At 35.1% G+C, this 20,751-nt stretch overlaps 1 protein-coding gene across 5 annotated transcripts in view; it reads right to left on the bottom strand.

Annotated features, from left to right (window-relative positions):
* Positions 1–20,751, bottom strand: part of PPP3CA (protein phosphatase 3 catalytic subunit alpha) — a 338,860-nt gene that overhangs the window by 67,626 nt on the left and 250,483 nt on the right. For all 5 annotated transcript variants that reach the window (XM_032178357.2, XM_032178178.2, XM_032178268.2 and 2 more), the window contains exons 4-6: positions 15,551–15,662; positions 14,309–14,454; positions 9,699–9,838 (exon numbers count right to left, since the gene is read on the bottom strand). In XM_032178357.2, coding sequence (XP_032034248.1) covers positions 9,699–9,838; positions 14,309–14,454; positions 15,551–15,662 — 398 coding nt within the window. The remainder of the gene's footprint in view (positions 1–9,698; positions 9,839–14,308; positions 14,455–15,550; positions 15,663–20,751) is intronic.

Below are 20,751 nucleotides of genomic sequence, written 5' to 3'. Positions count from 1 at the left end.
GAGTCTCAAACTCAAATAATTTTATTATAAATGAAATTCAAATCATAAATTAAACCTGAAAAACCTTTTACAGTCATTATATCTCTGCTCTAAGAACTTTTAATGAAACGAATGTGTATTATAAAAATAATTTTTTGACAATGCAAATCAAGGTACAGAAAACCAATATTCAAAGTGCAAATATTCACTAGAACTTAAACTATATACCACTGAAAACATTCATCAATTATAAAAATAGCACTGCAGGGAAACATTTTAGTAATGTATGTTATTCAAATAATTCATTATAAAAGAAAAGATAGTTTCTGTGTTACACATTTTGTACAAATTCCCTGACCAACAGGAAAAAATTATCATTAAGATAACATACAGTGGGCCAGGTGTGGTGGGTCATGCCTGTAATCCTAGCACTTTGGGAGGCAGGGGCAGGCAGATCACCTGAGGTCAGGAGTTCAAGACCAGCCTTGTCAATGTGGTGAACCCCTGTCTCTTACTAAAAATACAAAAAACTAGCCAGGCTTAGGGGTGGGCGCCTGTAATCCCAACTACTCAGGAGGCTGAGGCAGGAGAATTGCTTGAACCCAGGAGGTGGAGGTTGCAGTGAGTCAAGAACGCACCATTGCACTCCAGCCTGGGCGACAAGAGCGAAACTCCATCTCAAAAAAAAAAAAAAGATAACATACAGTTATAGAGATACTGACTATAAAAAAGATTCAGTTCTTTGGCAAAAAGGGATCTGAAACTGAAAACAGTCTCTGTTCATGTGCCCATGTGTGGTGTGTTTTGCAAGAGAAAGGGAGAAAAAGAGAAGATAACCATGGGGCCTCCACTTCCTAGTTGTCCTCAGTCAATTCAATAAATAAAACACCTAACTGATGAACATGAGTGTATCTTAGAAACTGGAGAGGATGGCCCAGTCTCTGCATGGAAACATGCCCATATGGTACCCAGAATCAGGTGTTGACCAACATGTGTCTTCAAAGGCTTCTGTTCTGCTTAAAGAAAAGTGAATATATGACCTTTCCAGATAAGTGTGTGTCAGAGAAAAAAATAACAACAACAACAACAACAACAAAAAAAGAAAAAACCACTTTACTTTCAGAGATACTGGTTGGTCTTTCAAAAACAGCAGATTTGTTTGGTATATATTAGCTATAAAAGGCTCAGCTAAGAGGCACAGAATAGGTTCTCAATAAATGTTCCTTCCCTATCTTTTTTCTTTTTTTGAGGCCTTCACTTAAATTCCTTGTGCCTTCGCAATGCCTCTGCATAGAAGTATATTGTTTTGTTACCACTGTCAGACAGGTTACCTGACTATGTCTGTCACTTTTTTGCCCTTGGCAAATGATTTAGTTGCTCTTTCTTATTTGCCCTTTTGGAACAACTTATACTATTCTTAAGAAAGAATAATTTTAAAATATTTTCTTCACACTAAGTTTGATACCCTTATGTGTTTAAGCTAAGTTTTTCCCCATGAAAATATACACCTGATTTTTAATGGAAATCTGAAAAAAATAAAATTAATCAAGTGCCAATTTGCTAGGTTAACAGCATTAAGTGGGGAGTATTTGCATTACTGACTTGGAGGGAATTCATTCTGAAGAAAAACTTTAGACATTTTCAAAACATATGCCATCATATACTCAGCTTTTCAGAGAAATACCAACATTTTCCTCATAAATCTAGACAATACTTGAATATCATCTAGATTCCCACTGTTTCTAAACTACTTACCTAGGATATACAGAAGTTTCTAATAGTATTAGAAAAGAGAACCAGAAACTCTGTTCCACTGTTACGCTTTTTAATGGAAATGATCACAAATCACAAAATGTTCAAGCTGAAAAGCACTATGTACACACACACACACACACACACACACACACACACACACACACACAGAGAGAGAGAGAGAGAGAGAAAGAGCAAGAGAGAACGGCAGGAAAAAGCATATTGCTAACACCTAAACACCCCAAAGAGATGAAAAATCACTTATTCCCCAGTAATTTAGTAGAGGCCCAGTGATGATTGTTCCATTTGTTAGAAGACAGTATTAGCTACAGGGAGGGGCGGAATAAGTTCAAGGCAGGTTTCTGTCCTAAGGGTATTTATTATCTTAGGAACATAAAGCATTATAAAAAATATTTTTAAAAAACTACTGTATTATAGAACACATTGAAGATAAAATAGAAGTTTTATAAAGATATTACAAAGCAAGCAAGAAAGGATCTGAAATTAATCAGAGAAATCTTTTTGAAAAATATCTATCTTTTGTTATATATTAAAGAGAATGATGTATGCAGATCGGTAGATAGGAAAGGGGTTAGAATTCTGCTCAGAAAAGAGGAGGGATCGTCGGAAGCTGAGTGAACAGGAACAAAGGTAAGGAAGGTAGAAAAGAAAAAATGTAATAAATGGTAGAAAAATTGGCTTGGCAGTAGAGCAAATAGTTACTATTAGATTGATTCTGCTTATTCTCTTGTATTTGTTTCTATATCATATTGAACTATATTTTCAACCTCGAGTTTAATTTCCCAGATGTAAGACTCTTTAGCCATGACATAGCTAGTGGGCATTATTAAAATGTTTTTTTAAAAATGTTTTTATGCCTTTATGGATAATTTCCCTGTGCAGTTTTTCCCCCTGGAAAGGCCTATTCTTCTGCCAAGTCTTCACAAGTTATCACCTGTGAAGCATTCTCTTCAAGGCTATCTCACCTAAGGTGTACACAACTGCTGTATCCACTGTGTTCCTACAATATATGTATCTAATATATCACTTATCATGTTGTAGTGTAAATTATATTTATACTTCTGTGCTCCAGCAATAGTGAATGCCTTAGGAGAGGAACACTGCTTTTTCATTTGCATTTTCATATCTTAAATGCTTAGCAGCAATCTGTCGGCTTACTGGGGCTTATGCTCAATTGCTGAAGTAGCTTCAATAGGGGCAGTCAAGCAGGTGAAAGATGCAAAGGGTTTCTTTCCCTCCTCCCTCAGTGCTTCGGCAAAGCAGAGGCAGGCAGCCTGCAATCCCTTGCCAATACACAAGGAGGAAGCCACAGTCTCTTTGGTGTCCTTATCCTCTTCCAGATCCAGTAATAGGGAAGACCCTGCCTGATTGTTCAACTCCTCCTCTGCTTCTTGGGGCCTGGGAATGGGTACTTAGTCCGGGAGTGTCCTGGCGGCTACCTGGATGCTGTCAGACCTACCTTTTCCTAGGACTTGCTGTGTTTCTTTTTTGCCCCAGGGTTCTTGATCTAATTTCATTTTTGTCCAATGGGGATCAAGTCCTAAGGGGCCAACTCTTCCTGCCAGAACTTTTCCGGAATTTAAGTTCAGAAGTGGCAAGCAGTTTTTATTTAAGGCAAACTTTTTAATAAAGTAAAACATCTATACAGAAAAAGGCAAAAATTAATTTGATGACCTTTCACAAAGTGAACACCCTTGGAACCTGCACTCTGATCAAGACACAGAACATTATCAAATCCCAGAAACTCCTCATATCTCTCTTACTATCACCTCCTCTCTATGGGTAACCAGTATCCTGGCTTATAGCATGAAAGATTAGTTTTCTCTGATGTTGAACTCTTATTTCAGTGGAATCATACAGTATATACTGGTCCCTATCTGGCTTCTTTCACTCGTCATTATGCTTGGGATCTTTAACCATGTTGTTATGTGTAGCTTTACTTAGCTCATTCTCATTTGCTGTATTTAGTTGTATAAATATATTAGAATTTATTATTCATTCTACTAAATGGATATCTGAGTATTCATTTCTTGGCTGTTATGATTAATCTTGCACATGTCTTTTGATGCACTTATAGACACATTTCTAAAGGATATAAAACAGGAGTAGAATAGCTTGGTAATATGAATGTTCAGTTTTAACAGATAATGAAGCAGCTAATGTAATTTGGGAGTAGAGGTGAAGTAAGATCAGGTGACATTCTCTGCAGAATTCCCAGTGTTACTTCCCTTCATATTTTCATGATGCCCCTTTCCCGGCCTGCAAAAATCTTCCCCAATGACTCTGGTTGGATATATTCTACTAATCCTTTAAAACTCAGTTCTGCTAATGCCTTCATCATGAATAGTCCCTTGAACCTAATCCATTCCCCTTTGGGGTTAGGATTCCCAATACACTCACTCAAATCGTCTCTCTCTCTCTCCCTCTCCCCACCAAACTGTGTGTGAGTGTGCATATGTGTGTGTGTGTAATAGCCTGCACATTTCTAAAGACAGCACTATTCACTTTGTATTTTACTTGTCTGTTTCTGCTTCATGGGCTCTGCTACTGGACTGCCATTTTCTTGAAGGCAGGGACTCAGCATCTGTAAAACTTAGTAGAGAAAGGCCGGGCACGTTGGCTCACGCCTGTAATCCCAGCACTTTGGGAGGCCGAGGTGGGCGGATCACAAGGTCAGGAGATCAAGACCACCCTGGCTAACACAGTGAAACCCCATCTCTACCAAAAATATAAAAAATTAGCCAGGGGTGGTGGCGGGCGCCTGTAGTCTCAGCTACTTGGGAGGCTGAGGCAGGAGAATGGTGTGAACCCGGGAGGCGGAGCTTGCAGTGAGCTGAGATTGCGACACTGCACTCCAGCCTGGGCGAGAGAGCAAGACTCCGTCTCAAAACAAAAACAAACAAACAAAAAAACCAAAAACTTAGCAGAGAGAATATACTACAGTAAATGCTCAGCTAATGTGTGCTAAATAATTGAATGGGTGAAAAAATTCTCAAAAAAGATACCCATGAATGGAACAGTATGCATTGGGCAGAGGGAAGAGGGAGGATACCAATGAAAGTGGAAGCAGAGAGCTCAGGTGTGATTTCAATAGACTAAAAATAAAGGTCTTGAACTCACAGTGGGAAAGAGGAAAGGCAGCATGGTTTAGATGCTTGTGATATTTATAAAGATGTCATGACTGGTGGTGATTTCAATTCAAGAGGAAAAAGCAAAGACACCTGTTAGTCTGCATGGCTGGGAGAATGAACAGGAAACAAAAAACAAACAAACAAAAAACAGGAGGAATTTTCAGTGGGGATTAAGCAAGTGGGAAAGTAAATAAGCCCTTTCAGGCAAGGTGAGTTTAGGTTAAGGTGAAAATGGAATCCCTAGATAAGAAGTTCCAGCAGACAACTAGACATACAGGAATTGAGCTCAGGAAAGATAAAGAGATGAAGCGGGCTAGACATAGATTCGGGAACTGGCCATAGAGTTTACAGTTTACAGTGAATCTAGGGAAGTGGGTATAGGTGAGGTTCCTAGAGGAAAGTGTGAAGAAAAAAATGTCGAAAGCAGAAGGAAGACAAAACAAGAGGCATCAGGAAGAGACAGGGATCGCCCTGATAAGTCAGAGGAGAATCAGGATATATAAACAAGAAGGAACCAGAGGATTTCAAGATGGAAGCGGCTGATAAGAGTGTCAACTGCTGCAGAGAAGCTGGGCAGTGTGAGAAGAGAAGGCTGCTGATTTGTGATTAAGGGACCAGTAGTGATTTGAGTGAGTTGCCACCTGTAGCTTCCAAAACACTTCAAAATCACTGTCAAGATACCCCTAAAATTTCAGAGTTTAAAAGAGCTTTAGGGTGTCTAATTTAACTCACTCATTTTGAAGCAAGGTAAACCCAGGATACAAAGCTTATATGACTCATCCAAGGCAGAAATACAGATTGATAACCTAACCGCCAAATCCAGCTGCCAGTTTTCATTGGTCTACATGAAATGAAAATTTGTCATGATCCTCACTAATCTCCAGAATCTAACACTTGCCCTGCTCCAAGCATCTCAACTATCTGCCTGAACATTATAGGTATTATTTGAGTGTGCAAACTCTGGTCTAAGATTCTAAAGATAATGGTACACTGTGGCAAAATCATAGATCTTATGGATTCTTTCCTCTCTGTCACACTGCCTATCTAATATAACTCAGGAACAGTGTTAAATTCTGACTGATGCATATTTTCTGCATAACTTTGTTTTATTTAAATAATGGCCCAGGTAACATATTAGATAGTGTATAGGATGGCATAGCAAAGTAAACACACAAACTACACATACACATGTTAAATAAAACTGAGAGTTGTGGATCAAAATACCTGCCAATAACTCAAACTGGTAATTGCCACTAAGGTTCTCTACCAATTTCATGGCTTGCTTGTGCCCATCTAGATCCACTTTATAAACCATAATCCCAGAGGATGCCTTCAGACTTTCAAGATGGCACTAAAGACAAAAGGACCAAAAAGCTGTAGGAGAATGACAGACATTTTTCTCCTCCTTAGATAAAACATAATCCAGACTGCTTTGACATTAGTCAGTCTATATATAGGCCACAGATTTAGATATTCAGCAATTCACATAATCTATACTTGCCATGGCTAAAAATCATTATTTATTAAGAATGTTTAATGAGGCTGGGTGCAGTGGCTCATGCCTGTAATCCCAGCACTTTGGGAGGCCGAGGTGGATGGATCACCTGAGGTCAGGAGTTTGAGACCAGCCTGACCAACATGGAGAAAGAAACCCCGTCTCTACTAAAAATACAAAATTAGTCAGGCATGGTGGCACATGCCTGTAATCCCAGCTACTTGGGAGGCTGAGACAGGAGAATTGCTTGAACCCGGGAGGCAGACGTTGTGGTGAGCCGAGATCGCACCACTGCACTCCAGCCTAGGTGACAGAGTGAGACTCTGTCTCAAAAAAAAAAAAAAAAAAAAGGATATTTAATGAAACAAGTGAAATAATCATAATGTTGAAAACAAAAGTGAAAATATGTTTAATTCTCTGATTATCCTCTATTATTAAAGATGGTAGACTTTATTCTAAATATATTCTATATATTTATTTTATAAATACATACACACATCTGTGTCTAATGCCATAATATAGACACATATCTGTGTCTATATTATAATATATACACATAATATATACACACATCTGTGTCTAATGCCATAATATTATATAAGTTTAGTATTATATAAGTTCAGTATGGGACTCTGCTTAGAATATGATTTGAACAGCTGACACGAAAACTAATAGAATGCTATACTATTATTAATGCAACAGGACTCAATATCAAAATCAAGAGTTTGAATTTTGTTTGATATTATGTTACTGAAGTATAACTCTGTGATATCAAACAGGTAATTTAAACATCTAGGGTATAATTAGAAAGTTAACACTAGCTTTGGAAAGCTGAACACATAACCTTGACGTACTTTAACAATGCCAACTTTTCACTATAAGTCTAAATATCTTTAATAAAAGATTACTCCCAAATTAATTACTGAATATAAATTTTAGGCTTTTCAGAAATATTATACCATGCATCTTCAATTCAGCTAAAATGGATTCATTAAACCACATTTCCAAAATATAGAAGTGAACTATAAATTTTTAAAATAAATATGCTTAGAACAAACCTCTGTTAATATTCATATAAAGAAAACTATACTTTGAAAGACGCTTTATAGTGCACAAGATTTTCTATTCATGAGCTTTAATTTATCAATCACATCAACAGATAAAAAAACTTTTTCCCCCATAAGAAAAACTTAGTATATGGAACAAAATGTCCTACTACTAAATAGGATCAGATCAACGTTGTATAGAAGGATATTTGCTTACTCTAGAGACAGAAGATACACAGCTGGATGTATTTTACAGAATTCTTCCAGCCTTGCCATCAGCTTAGCTGCCAGGGCTGGAATTGAGCATTAACTTCAGGGAACATCAGGTTAGGTTTTTAAGTATCTAATAATAATAATAATAATAATAATAATAATAAAGAAGAAGAAGAGGAGGAGGAAGGAGAAGAGGAATAAGTATTCTAAAATTTAAAATTCTCAACTTCTTCATAACCTCTTTTCTCTTTCACTCTCGCAATGTTCACATAAGCTGTATGTATAATGATGAGACTTTAGTGAAACTGAGGATGGTCACATCTGGGAGGATAAAACTGAGGTGACACATCAGGAAGATGGTGAGGTCATGCAGAAACCTAATCGTGTTGCAGATTACTTTCTGAAGTGTTATAAAATGGGTAAAATCTCTAGCGATTTGTAAATATAAAAATTATTATAAAAATATTTTCAACTTGGCTTGTCAAAGTCCTAAAAATACATATACTATGGTTCCTATATACTGTAAAGATGCTTATTTTAAATTATCCAGGAAGCCTGATAAACAAATGTAAGAAGGAATTAAATGATTGAATTAACCAATGTAAAGTTGTTTTTCTGATTTGAGTTACAGAAACTGGTAAAACTTTTAAATGTGATAACATAATTGAATTAAAACAATCAAGGCTGGTGTTGGATTTTTTTTGGTACAGTTTTTTTTTTTTTTTTTAATACTGGAGTATTTTTTTAAGTTCTGGAGTACATGTGCAGAAAGTGCAGGTTTGTTACATAGGTATACATGTGCCCTGGCAGTCTGTTGCACCCATCAACCCGTCATCTACATTAGATATTTCTCCTAATGATATCCTTCCCCTAGCCCCTCACCCCCTGACAGGCCCCAGTGTGTGATGTTCCCCCTCCCTGTGCCCATATGTTCTCTTTGTTCAGCTCCCACCTATGAGTGAGAACGTGAGGTGGTTTTCTGTTCTTGTGCTACTTTGTTGCATTGAGGCAAAAATAATAGTTCTTATGGATTCCAGCTTCATCCATGTCCCTGCAAAGGACATGAACACATCCTTTTTTATGGCTGCATAGTATTCCATGGTGTATATGTACCACATTTTCTTTTTCCAGTCTATCATTGATGGGCATTTGGGTTAGTTTCAAGTCTTTACTATTGTAAATAGTGCTGCAATAAACATGCATATACATGTGTCTTTATAGTAGATTGATATATAATCCTTTGGGTATATACCCAGTAATGGGATTGCTGGGTCAAATGGTATTTCTGGTTCTAGATCCTTGAGCAATAGCCATACTGACTTCCACAATGGTTGAACTGATTTACACTCCCACCAACAGTGTAAAAGCGTTCCTATTTCTCCACATCCTCTCCAGCATCCGTTGTTTCCTGACTTTTTAATGATCGCCATTCTAACTGGCATGAGATGGTATCTTATTGTGGTTTTGATTTGCATTTCTCTAATGACCAGTGATGATGAGCATTTTTTCATTGTTTTTTGGCTGCATAAATGTCTTCTTTTGAGAAAGAAACTACCACCCTGATTAGTCAGTAACCATCAACTTCGAGGCAAGATCCTCCACTAGCAAAAAGCTGATGACTAGTTGAAGGCTCAGATGATCATGAGCACTGTTTAGCAATGAAGTATTTTCTGATTAAGGTATGTACATTTGTTTTTATTTTTTTAGATACAATGCTATTGTACACTTAATAGACTACAGTATAGTATAAACATAACTTCTATACGCACTGGGAAACCAAAAAAATAATGATTTGCTTTATTGCAATATTTGCTTTATTGTAGTGGTCTAGAATCAAACCTTTAACATCCCCAAAGTACACCTCTATATGTATACATACATATTTCACACTTATTTACTCACTTATTCATTTATTTATATTTTCATTTTATAAATGCTAGTGAGCCTTTCATTTATATTAAAGGAGTAATACAAACATTATAAATAAATAAAACACATGGACTGATAAATCCTAGCATTATGATGCAAACGTGTTCCAGAGAGCAAGCTCTCTATTCTCACCTGTAGAAGTACGAACACCCCCTGACTGTGTTGTGAGTGAAATGTTCCTGAGTCTTCTCATTTCCAAAATCTTCAAGGGGGTCTGACCACAGGATATCACACATAGGTCCATATGCAGGTGGTTCTTTGAATCGGTCTAACTAAGAAAAATAGAAGACAGACAGCAAAATACTAATCTTTGGAAACTTAGAATTCTGACAATACAAGAAACAAGCACTGTGCAGAACCCATCCTCTTCTCCCCAGCTACAGTTCAGGGTGAAATATCCTCTACCTCTCTCTCTCTTCCTGTCCTTCTTCCTACTCGTTTTCCTATCCTTCATCTCTCTCCAACTTTCTTCCCAGCTTCCTTCTGATGAGATCATTTAGTATCTATCTTCATCTAACCCTTTACCTCCCTTTTGCCTCTATTATCTCTAGATTTCGCAGTTTCTTGTTTCTCCTATTCTACATTTTATCCTTCTCTCCTTACTTACTTAATCTATCCAAGTGTTTTTGTCATGACCAGTTATTATGACTTTACCCCTGTTTCATTTATTGAGAATTACTTTCTTTGGGAAAATTCCTATTACTGCCTCTATTAAACTATGATTTAGAAGTTTGGATGGAAAACAACTCCTAGTTTTCATGCTTATGTTACTTACTTTATATTTAAGAACATGATTTTGAGAAAAGATGGCTTTTACTTTAAAAGTAGCCACTTGCTATATGATATTTTGGATTCTACTTCATTATGGGCTATCTAGGTTTCTAATGATAAACTACAAGCCTCCTATAGTTGATCTTAATGGGTACAAATATGAATAATGATAAGCAGTAAAATAAACTCAACTTTAGCGGGTCATTCTTCAGTTCACAGTTCTAAGCTTTATAATTTTACCTGAAGCCTTCATATGAAATCCATTTTCCAGCTATAAATGTTTAGTGAAGTCACATTTCAATTTTAAAAGGTGCATTTAGAAGGCATATTAGAAATATAATCACTGGAAATAACATATCACGATAAATTTTAAACACTTTAGTTTATCCTGATTTAACTGCAATTAAAGGATCTTTGGTGAATCAGCAGATATTATAAAGGCTCTTGAATGAAAGCATACAATAGCTATGAAAATCTACTAAGAATTGATATTCTTCATATTAATATTTTTTAAAAATCCAATGAAGACAAGTGAACATATTTTGCTGACAACTAATCAAATTGTCTATTTTTTTTTCTGGGAAATACAAGATGTAAGTAAGGGTTTTGTTGTTTTTTATTAGTATCTACAGAGAATGAGGCAATATTTTACATTTTCAATAACCAACGAAAAACTTCAGTAAAACAAGACTATATTTCAACCATTCTGTTAGCCACAAAATATTCATTGCAAACTTAAACTTGTTTAAGAGATTTAAATAATTTATGCTTTTGGAACAATACATTCAAGAAAAATAATACTTGTCCCTAAAAATACAGAACTTCTTTCTGAAAATCAAGAACTTATTAAGGGTAGGACAGTAGAGGAGGGGAAAGTTTCTCATTAATATGAATCCCCAACTAAAGGTCTGCAAAGCTACCAGAATATAACATTTATTCTGGAAAAAGTATACAGTGCATTCTAAAAGTTAATATAATTGACAGTAAAAATAAACAAATACAAACAAACTTGAATTGATATATGGCAAGATAAAAACTTAAAAATCATTTTCTGGCCATGTGCAGAGCTTAATGATATGTACGAAAATTGAATATAATATCTAAAATATCCTGGGAAGTAAGTCCTAGGGATATTAGGTGATATTTTAAAAAATCTACTTAATTTATGATGTGAAGTTTATTTATTTAAAAAAAAAATCCATCAGATTACAGAATGAGCTGGTTACATTCATGCAGAAAGAAACATTTTTGTTTTTGAGATGGAGTCTCCCTCTGTCACCCAGGCTGGAGTGCAGTGGCATGATCTTGGCTCACTGCAACCTCCACCTCCCGGGTTCAAGAAATTCTCCTGCCTCGGACTCCTGAGTAGCTGGGATTACAGGCGCACACCACCATGCCTGGCTAATTTTTGTATTTTCAGTAGAGATGGTGTTTCAACATGTTGGTCAAGCCGGTCTCGAACTCCTGACCTCATGACCCACTTGCCTCGGCCTCCCAAAGTGCTGGGATTACAGGCGTGAGGCACCACACTTGGCCCAGAAAGAAACAATTTTATACTGAACCAGCATCACATCTTTACTGTACTTTAAATATAGAGCAAAGACCAATGCTCTATGCTCTACAGAAGTGTGAAATAGTGTCTTGCAAAAATGGACACAAAGACACAGAGCAGGAAACAAGGTTTATTTATTGTGCTTTTGCTTCAATTTTAAAATAAAAAGCATGCATTTTCTTTCCAATAGGAAAGTAAACACATTATTTTTATACTTGAACACTTGAACCTCAATGATAGGAAGAACTTGAATGTTTTATACTTGAATGTTTTATTTTACCTGAAAGTAATTTTTCTCTAAAAACTAATGAACTTTAAAAGAATATTGAGCTCATGGTAGTAGAGACTTATGGTATGTAAATACATTTATAATTTACTAAAGTATTTCCTGAAAACCATGAGTTTCATTAACAAACGTATTAAAGAAACACTACGAATGAGAGCTATATGAAAATGGTTATTCATTTTGTAGTAGAGGTTTACAACCTTTTTGCTGGTGATTGCGTCTTAAACAAAATAGTACAATAGCCCTATCCTTTCTATTTATTCACTACAGTATAGAACTCTATTCAGTGTATCAGTGTTGTTCAAATAATGAAAACACTACTTTGAGTGAAGTTTTCACTAATCCCCCTTTTAAGCAGGACACTTATCAAGTTTCTCATCTTCCAACCAAGGCCATGAAATTTGATCAAGGCAAGAGAATAAAACATAAATGCATGTCTTTCATGCCCATCATTTGCTAACACAAACTACTATACTTATTTGTAATTTGACCTTTTTCATTTTCCAAACCTATTTCAGTAAGTGGTTATCAGGTTAATATGATACATGGATACAGGAATAGACAAAATATTTGCTTTCCTTCTCCACTGAACACAATGGGAAAACAGTGTTTACTAATTTAATAACTTATGGCAGCTGATAGAATTAACTTGCAAATGTTGTTCAGCATATAGACTTCTCAGACTTAGCAATTAAGTTTCCAAACTCAGAAGAAATGGAAAAAAACAATTAAATGGCAATCAAACAAGTGACACAAAGGGAGTCTTTGTATGAATGCCCCTAATGATAAGCAAGATCTAGAATTTGAACTGTGCCCATGGTTATTCTTAAGTGAAACTATAACTTAAGAAATAAATTCTGTACACCTTGAGATTAGTGCATCACTTATTTGAAGCCAAAGTCTACCTATCATACATTAGGCTTAAATATATACTGAGTAGTATGTATCTTTAGAAGAAATCTCAGCAAAATCCCAATCTTTATAGTTCAAATACAGTAATTTAGAACAATGTGACCAATTTATTCTTGCTAAAATTACTGGTGAGAATAATAATAAAAGGTTAGAATTATTTCCACCCCTCTGTTCTATGGGATAAGTACAAGCATATTTTCTTAGGTCTCTAAAAGTAGAGGAAAGAAGATAAATACAGTTTTCAACTGTTTATAATTCCTCCAGAAAAAATTTGGCTTAGATTTCCTAGACAGAAAGCTTAATGGTGGGCACAAATTTTCAATAACATATGTTATAAATATTAATGTGAAGAAATTATCATACTGTAAAATAATTCCAAGTAATATTATTTTAAAATGACCTAAGAAAACATTTACATCACTTTCTCTCTTTGGTCCGATTCTGGCACCAAGAAAAATACACTGAGATTTTTTATTACTCTATTTTTTCCCTTACATCATTGCAATCATCAGAGTTAGAAACATAACCAAAGAAATTAAAGATTGTCTATTGTACTACATAAAACTATCCCATGTTATTAGATTTACTCAAGAAAGAGACACATTCCACTTCCACATTCAATGTAACTCATCTTTTTGCTGGTTTAAACAACTGTTAATAACCAATGCTAAACTGGAGTACTTCTTAAAAACTTCTTACAAATACTTCCTTAAAAGTCCAGTTTTCACCTAGCCACTCAATAAAATTAATAGAATATTATCATTGTCCTTGTTAGATTGCTACTTAAAAGTTTCAAGTTGTAACAAATAGATTTTTAAAAAACTATAAAATGAGCACAGTTTAATGGTTATGTTATGATATTTTCCCAAGGGCAAAGCAACATTTCTAGCATAATACATCATGCATATACAACGGATTGTTTGAAAAAAGCCAAATGGAAATGATAAGGCATATTTTTTTTAGAGGTCAAATATTTTATATTTCCAAAGACACATGTCAGATGGTAAGACCAACCCTGAGGTTGTAGAGATAAAAATTCTTCCAAGTATAAACATATCTCTCTTTCTAGATAAAAATTTAACACAAAGGAGAGATTCATGACCACTTTAAATTATTTGAACTCAAAAGCATAAAGTCAGTGATAAAGGCAGGGTAATTAACGTCTTCTATTTATTACTGTAGCGCACAAAATGATTAGACTTGGAAAATAACAAAACTTACTTTTCTGATATCATCTAAAGTGTTAATCTCTGGAGACAAACCACCATGTACACACAGAAACTGTTGGTTCATCAGGGCAGCCAGGGGAAGGCAGTCAAAGGCATCCATACAGGCGTCATATACGCGTTCTGAATACTTTATTTTACCTTTTAGAAGTGATAAAAAAAAAACTTATGTTTTATAGGCAGGATTATCTCACTGAAATAGTTTTGGTTTTTTGAGAAGTTTTCTTGCTAGGACCATATTATTAACATAAAGGCACATACTGCAAAATTCCAAAACATAATTAAGATTTTTTGAAAGTAACATATTAATCTTTTATATCTAGTATTTCCTGTTTTTGTCATTTATTAATTCATACTTTATAATTTTCATAACTTTTTGTATAGCAAGAGAATTTTTATATACCTTCTGGCTATTTATCTGCAGATGTCTCACCAAAAAACTGTACATGAACAACTGGAAGACCAATAGAAACAGCCATAAAGCTGCTTGATATTCCTTAATGATATTGTAGAAAAGCAGATGGCAAGACATTTTCTAAAGCTGTTTCTATCTTACTGCACGTTGCTTCTCCCATGACTTATATCTAATGTTTTAAGAGGAGAAGTCTTTATGCTCCCTTGAATATAGGACTAAACGAAAGAGAAAAATATTGATATGTATAGAGAGATTCCCTGCTCTTCCATTTAACTGTATTTATATATAAAACAAAAATGTAACATTGTATACCTTTGTAAGATTGAGTGAATAATAAGAAAAATTGTAAGTAGGAAAAATAAATTGAAAAAAGCACCCCACACTCCTAGTGTCTATGTCTAAAGAATGACATCATCTTCAGTTTTATAAGATTCACTAGAAGCTAGTATTCATTTATTGGGTCCAAAACAGAGGCATAGGGTTGAATTTGCCCTCCATTTGCGTTTCTTGAGTAATGTGAGATTAATGAGTAGAATTATTGTTCCAAATAGCAGTATCCCTAAATCACTTGTTTCTTAGGATAAATTATATCAAATCTTAATTCAAATTCTTCCATCACTTTATAAAGAAGTTCTAATTTAAAAAGAAATTCTGAATTCTCATAAATGTCCATGCTTAGAAAGAAGTATAGGATAATATGAAAGAGTGTCACTTTAAGTCTTTGACTTTAGGCAATGGATTATATTGTATGTATCTTATTATTGATTAAAATTACTGTTTAGCACATATAGTGTTAAAGGAAGGAGGTTGAAGTATACTTACATTCTTGTTTAAATGTGAAATACTCTGTTAGATGTCTACATTCATGATTTCCACGAAGTAAAAACAGTGTTTTGGGGTAAAGAATTTTCAAGGCCCACAAATACAGCACACACTGAGAAAAATAAAAATAATATAAAAATAAATATTTTTCCTAATACTTAGGCATTTCATTGCTCACATATCATAAAGACATGAATAAAACTTATTACCATGACCAAAAGTCCCCCAAAAGGCTGGAGCTTAGTAGAGAAGATATTGACAATCAAACAGGAAACATTACTTTGGTAAAAAGCCAAGGTCCATCTACACCTAAAACATACATACACGCTCTGAGGATCATATACCACAAGAAAACAATGGATTACATATGGTCAACAGAAGGAGAATTACGTGGCCTGAGGAGAGTGGGAGTTAAAAACAAAATGGAAGGGAAGAAACTTAACTAAAATATACTAGAAATAAAAATATACTGGTGTAAAAGGATGAGAAGAAATACTGGTATGTGTAGTGAGATTCCCTGACCTTCAATTTAATTAAATATATACACAAATCAAAAAGTTAAGATTTATATACCAAAGACGCTGACAGAAAAGACAAGATGTTGGGAGAGAAGAAGGCAGGGAGCTAGAGATGGGGAAAAGTAATAGAAAACAGAGACGCAGTTCAAGTTAGGCTGAGCTTGTCAATGCTTTGCCTCCTCATTTTGTCGTACTTTATCTTTCCAATTTCTCCATTTCTGTTACCTGATTTTTAAAAATAATTAGCTTTATAAAGAGAAGTGACTTTATTTTACTTATTAATCATTAATCATATTGTACTAAAAGCTACGGGATACATTTGATATACCTTAAAATTCTCAACTTAGTTACTTGGGCATTGCAGTCTGTAAAAATGATGGTCAATCATGCATTCACCAAGTTGGGAATACATCTACATTTGACAGAGCCTTCCTGGGATGAGTATTAAGTCAACTGGAATATTCAAGTATTAACATCAGTAATTTGTTATTGTCAACTGACATTTGTTAAGAATCCATAGGGAACAGAAAATCATGCTTTGAAAAACAAGTATGCCCTTTTATCCTCATAAAACCTGTATTCCCAAAGTAAAGCTAAGAAGATATAAAAACTACAAAAATATTGAGACAAGTCTAATTCTGGTTACTAAAATCTGAAATCAAAATCAATGAGATTTATACATTAATAATTGGCTTTCCAATATAGTAGATATCCTGGATAATATCTATAGGGAAAAGCTGCTGACGATTTATTTGTAGTACTACTTGTAAAGAGTAATCATCTCTCTTAGCTTATATGATAATTTATGAAATGAGTGAGAACTAATTATGTTTGACTATATAGCCCAAGTTTTGGAGAAAATACTAATTATCAGAACAAATGTTTATTATTTTGTTGTTCAAGCAAGATATTATCTCTATGTAATTATGATTGAAATAAACAATAGGTTGACATTAAATTATATATGTTACTTTAATTAAGTTTCTAATTACCACTTTCTGATTACAGTTATTAGCTAAAGTTCATGTGACTAATGATATTAATATGTCTGGAAAGTTGACCAAATGGCCTGTACAAGCGATCCTTAAAGCATCATGATCTGTTGATTTATGTAAAGTTTCCTGTTACCTCAGTGAGTAGTCCGGTAGCTTAATGAGTCTCTGCTACAGATCAGGTTTTATAGCTGTACTTACATGTTTCAATAAAAAGAGTTTGTATTACTCAAGCTTGTCTCACATTTCAGAGAAGATATTCATAAACTATTATTAATGTCAATGGGAGGACTGCCCCCAATTTAAAATGTCTAAGGCTGTACCTTAATCTGAAAGTAATATATGTATTTTTCCAAATGGGTCATTAATTTAGGATGTCTAGTTTGGAATATGAATGGATATGAAAACTCCTTTAAAAATATATTTGCATGTTGAAATTGCTATTTTGAATGTATTTCATTTATATGAAATATATTCATATAATTTCATGAGAATACATGTTCTGAAGGCACTTAGGCTTCTTTTTTAAAGTTTTTTTTTTCTTTAAGAATAGTATAATATATCCAGTGAAACATCCATAACTCAAATCACAGATTAATTTTTACACAAATCCCATGAAACCACTACCCAGATCCAGTTACATTTCAGCATTCAGATGGCTCCTTTCAGCCTCCTCCTAGTCAATATTCTTTTGAAAATGTCATTATAATTCTGACTTCTTTAGATTAGTTTTGCCTGTAACAATTTGTTTTAAGGCAAAGCTCTACCTCTCCAATTAAAATCTAAACTGCAACTTTGTAACCCCACTCAAATACCACTAGAGGAATCACATTCTAGGACCCACATTTTCTTTTTTTGCTATCTGTTAAAGACCTTTTTCTGACATTAGCATGTGGCTTTATCCCCTCCAGTCTTAATTACCATAGTTCTTTCACAACTGAAACCTCAAAGTGGGATATATAAATGCACGATGCTAAATATTTCTATCCTATATATTTACACCTTTTAAATGATGCAACATACATTTAATATCTCTGATTATTTAATGGAGGTAAAGTACCTAGTATATGACAGGAGTTGAGGAAATATTAGTTCCTTTTCTGTAAATGAAGAAGGAAAGAAAGGAGGGAGGGAGGCAGAGAAAGGAAGGAAGCAAGGAAGGAAGGAACGGAGGAAAGGAGGTAGGGAGGGGAGAGAAACATGGAGAGAGAATGAGAAATAGAAGGCAGAAAGACAGAGAGAGAGAGAATATAACTCAATTTCTAAATTCTTGGCTCAAAATACCCTAAAAATAAGTCTTCTTTTCACATTTTATTTCCTTCTCCCCTGCGACAAGAATAAAATGTCTTCCCAAACACTGACTAAAACCACAAATGCAGCCAATATGGAATAAGTGGCATGGTAAAGGAAAGGGCAAGGGTGGACTGGAGGTGGAGCCCCGCCAGCGTCTCCCTCAACATCTGGTGGGAGAGAGCTGCCAAGTACAACACCGTCTTGCAGGCAGCTATTTTACCGTCTAAAGCTCTAACATTCTGAAGAACTGAAGATCTTCAGCAAATCACAACCTGAGAGTTTTTTAAAAAGGGAAGTCTCTTGTAAAAAAATCACAATCAACGAAAGCAGTGAAATACAATTAGTTAATTGTTTATTTTTGTCTATGTGGTATCAGATGGCTAATTTGAATCAAATTTTCAGTGAATTAATTGGTTAAGGTAGAAACAAAGGGCTGTGTTACAGTGGCCTTTTCTGCATGGTGAGATGTAAATGAGGTGCGCTAATCACTTCAACTGGACCCCTATTGTCTTTCTATTCTGACTCTTAATTAAACAAATATTTACACTTTAAGGTTAGTTTAGGTTACTCATTATGAAAGATGGAGCATCCTCTATTTTTAAAATTAATTTTTTGCCACAGACATTGCTTTCTCCTGTTTAATTTTCTCCTATCTTCCCCAAAGAAGCAGCACTAAGAATATAATTTTCTTCGTTAATTGGTTCACTGATAATAATAGTGCAATGATTTACTTTGTAATTTATGCTTTTAATGATAAGTATTCTTGAAAATTGCATAAAGAAGTAAAGAAGGATGTAAAAGAGGAAGCAAGGAAGTAAAAAAGAAAATGGACAGCTTTAGGTATGTATTAATCAGCTCTTTAAAGTAACTACTCGTGCTGTGAAACATTCCAATCAAAAGTGCTGCCTCTCAATCAGCAGACAACTAAGTAAAGGATTTGCATCAGTTGGGAAAAGATCCAAACTCCTGATGCGTCAAATGTAGCTTCTCTAAGACATCACTTGCCTGGTCTGACAAGCAGGTAGACAGGCAGCAGTGGAAGAGCAATGCACTATAAAGACGACTGGCTACAGGGAGACAGCCAGGCAATTTCTTCCTCATGTCTGTGGCATTACTCTGTCACCTAACATCTCTTGTTGTGCCACTTGCTTGTTATTCTCAGGCAGAAGCATGGAACATTGTCTGGTTTGCTGTGGTTCATTCTGGTCTACGAATTCACAGCTAATAAACACAACAACTCTTCGCACTTAAACTTGCTTGAGGCCTGGAGTTGAGATCTGGATCTAAGTTGAGAAGCCAGCTCAAGGCAGTGTAGTGCAAAACAGCTAGAAAGGGTGTTTGAGGAAGTGAATAGAAGGAAACAGCTGTGCGTGCCTCTGTTTGCAATTCTAAGTTTTTCCTTGTGTTCTCAGAAAAACACACTCAGCCACAGACCTATATATACACATATGCTTGATCAAAGAGATTAGGTAGTGTAATGCAATCATCGGCAAGAGCAGTATTTGGTGTAAGACAAATTATTACTCAAAACAAAATTACCTCTTTCATCACTACTCAAAAGCTTGCTTGTCTTATTTGGGCTAACTTTGTGGGAAATGATTTCTAATTTTGGCAAAAGAAGACTGGGGTGGGGGTAATGCATAAAATGAGCTCTATGTACTGCCCAGAGCACATTACCTAGTGCTTATAAATATACCCAGCAGAGACTGTTTGAAATCTGAAATTATCCTTCAAAGCTGACTTGGTAAAAATTAAACTGAAGTGCTCCCCTTTGCCCAGAGGATAGCCAAAGGAGAATACCTGCAGTGGAACCCTGAATTATTGAGATGAATTGAGATTCCTTTTGAAGCCTGTTAGGATAATACACGCTGGAAAACTGAGCTCTTATTTTAGGATTTTTCTTAAACCAACAGTATCATACTCACAGAGAACATTTTATAATTAATGCTTTGATCTTCAGATTATACAGATAGGGAGAAGGCTGTGTGTACATGTTTGTTCATGCATGGGTAAATATAATAGTGTGTACCAGTTTCTGCATTACTGATTTTTTTTTTTCATGGTGCTTTGTGGTACATGTAATGAATATACTACGGCAAAGGCCTGGGGTTAGTGGAAGAACACAGACTTTGAATCCCAGCACTGCCATTTACCACGTGTGACCCCCGAGCCTCAGTTCCTGCACTCATAAAAGGAACGTATTTACATGTTCCTTCCAAAACTGTCAAGAATAAATGAGGTCATTCAAACCATTGAAACAATAGCATTTACAACATGCTAACAATGTCAGTTTCCTTAATCCACAATAAAAAATCCTTAAAGTATTTTCAGTAGGTACATTTTATATAAATGTCCATGCTATTTTATATACGATATCAATGAGCCATTCCAAAGCCTC

The sequence above is a fragment of the Hylobates moloch genome, unplaced genomic scaffold (genome assembly GCF_009828535.3).
Source record: "Hylobates moloch isolate HMO894 unplaced genomic scaffold, HMol_V3 SCAFFOLD_2, whole genome shotgun sequence".
In the NCBI taxonomy this organism is placed as follows: domain Eukaryota; kingdom Metazoa; phylum Chordata; class Mammalia; order Primates; family Hylobatidae; genus Hylobates; species Hylobates moloch.
The sequence above is the reverse complement of the archived record's forward strand: the minus strand, read 5'-3'. Positions and strand labels throughout refer to the sequence as shown.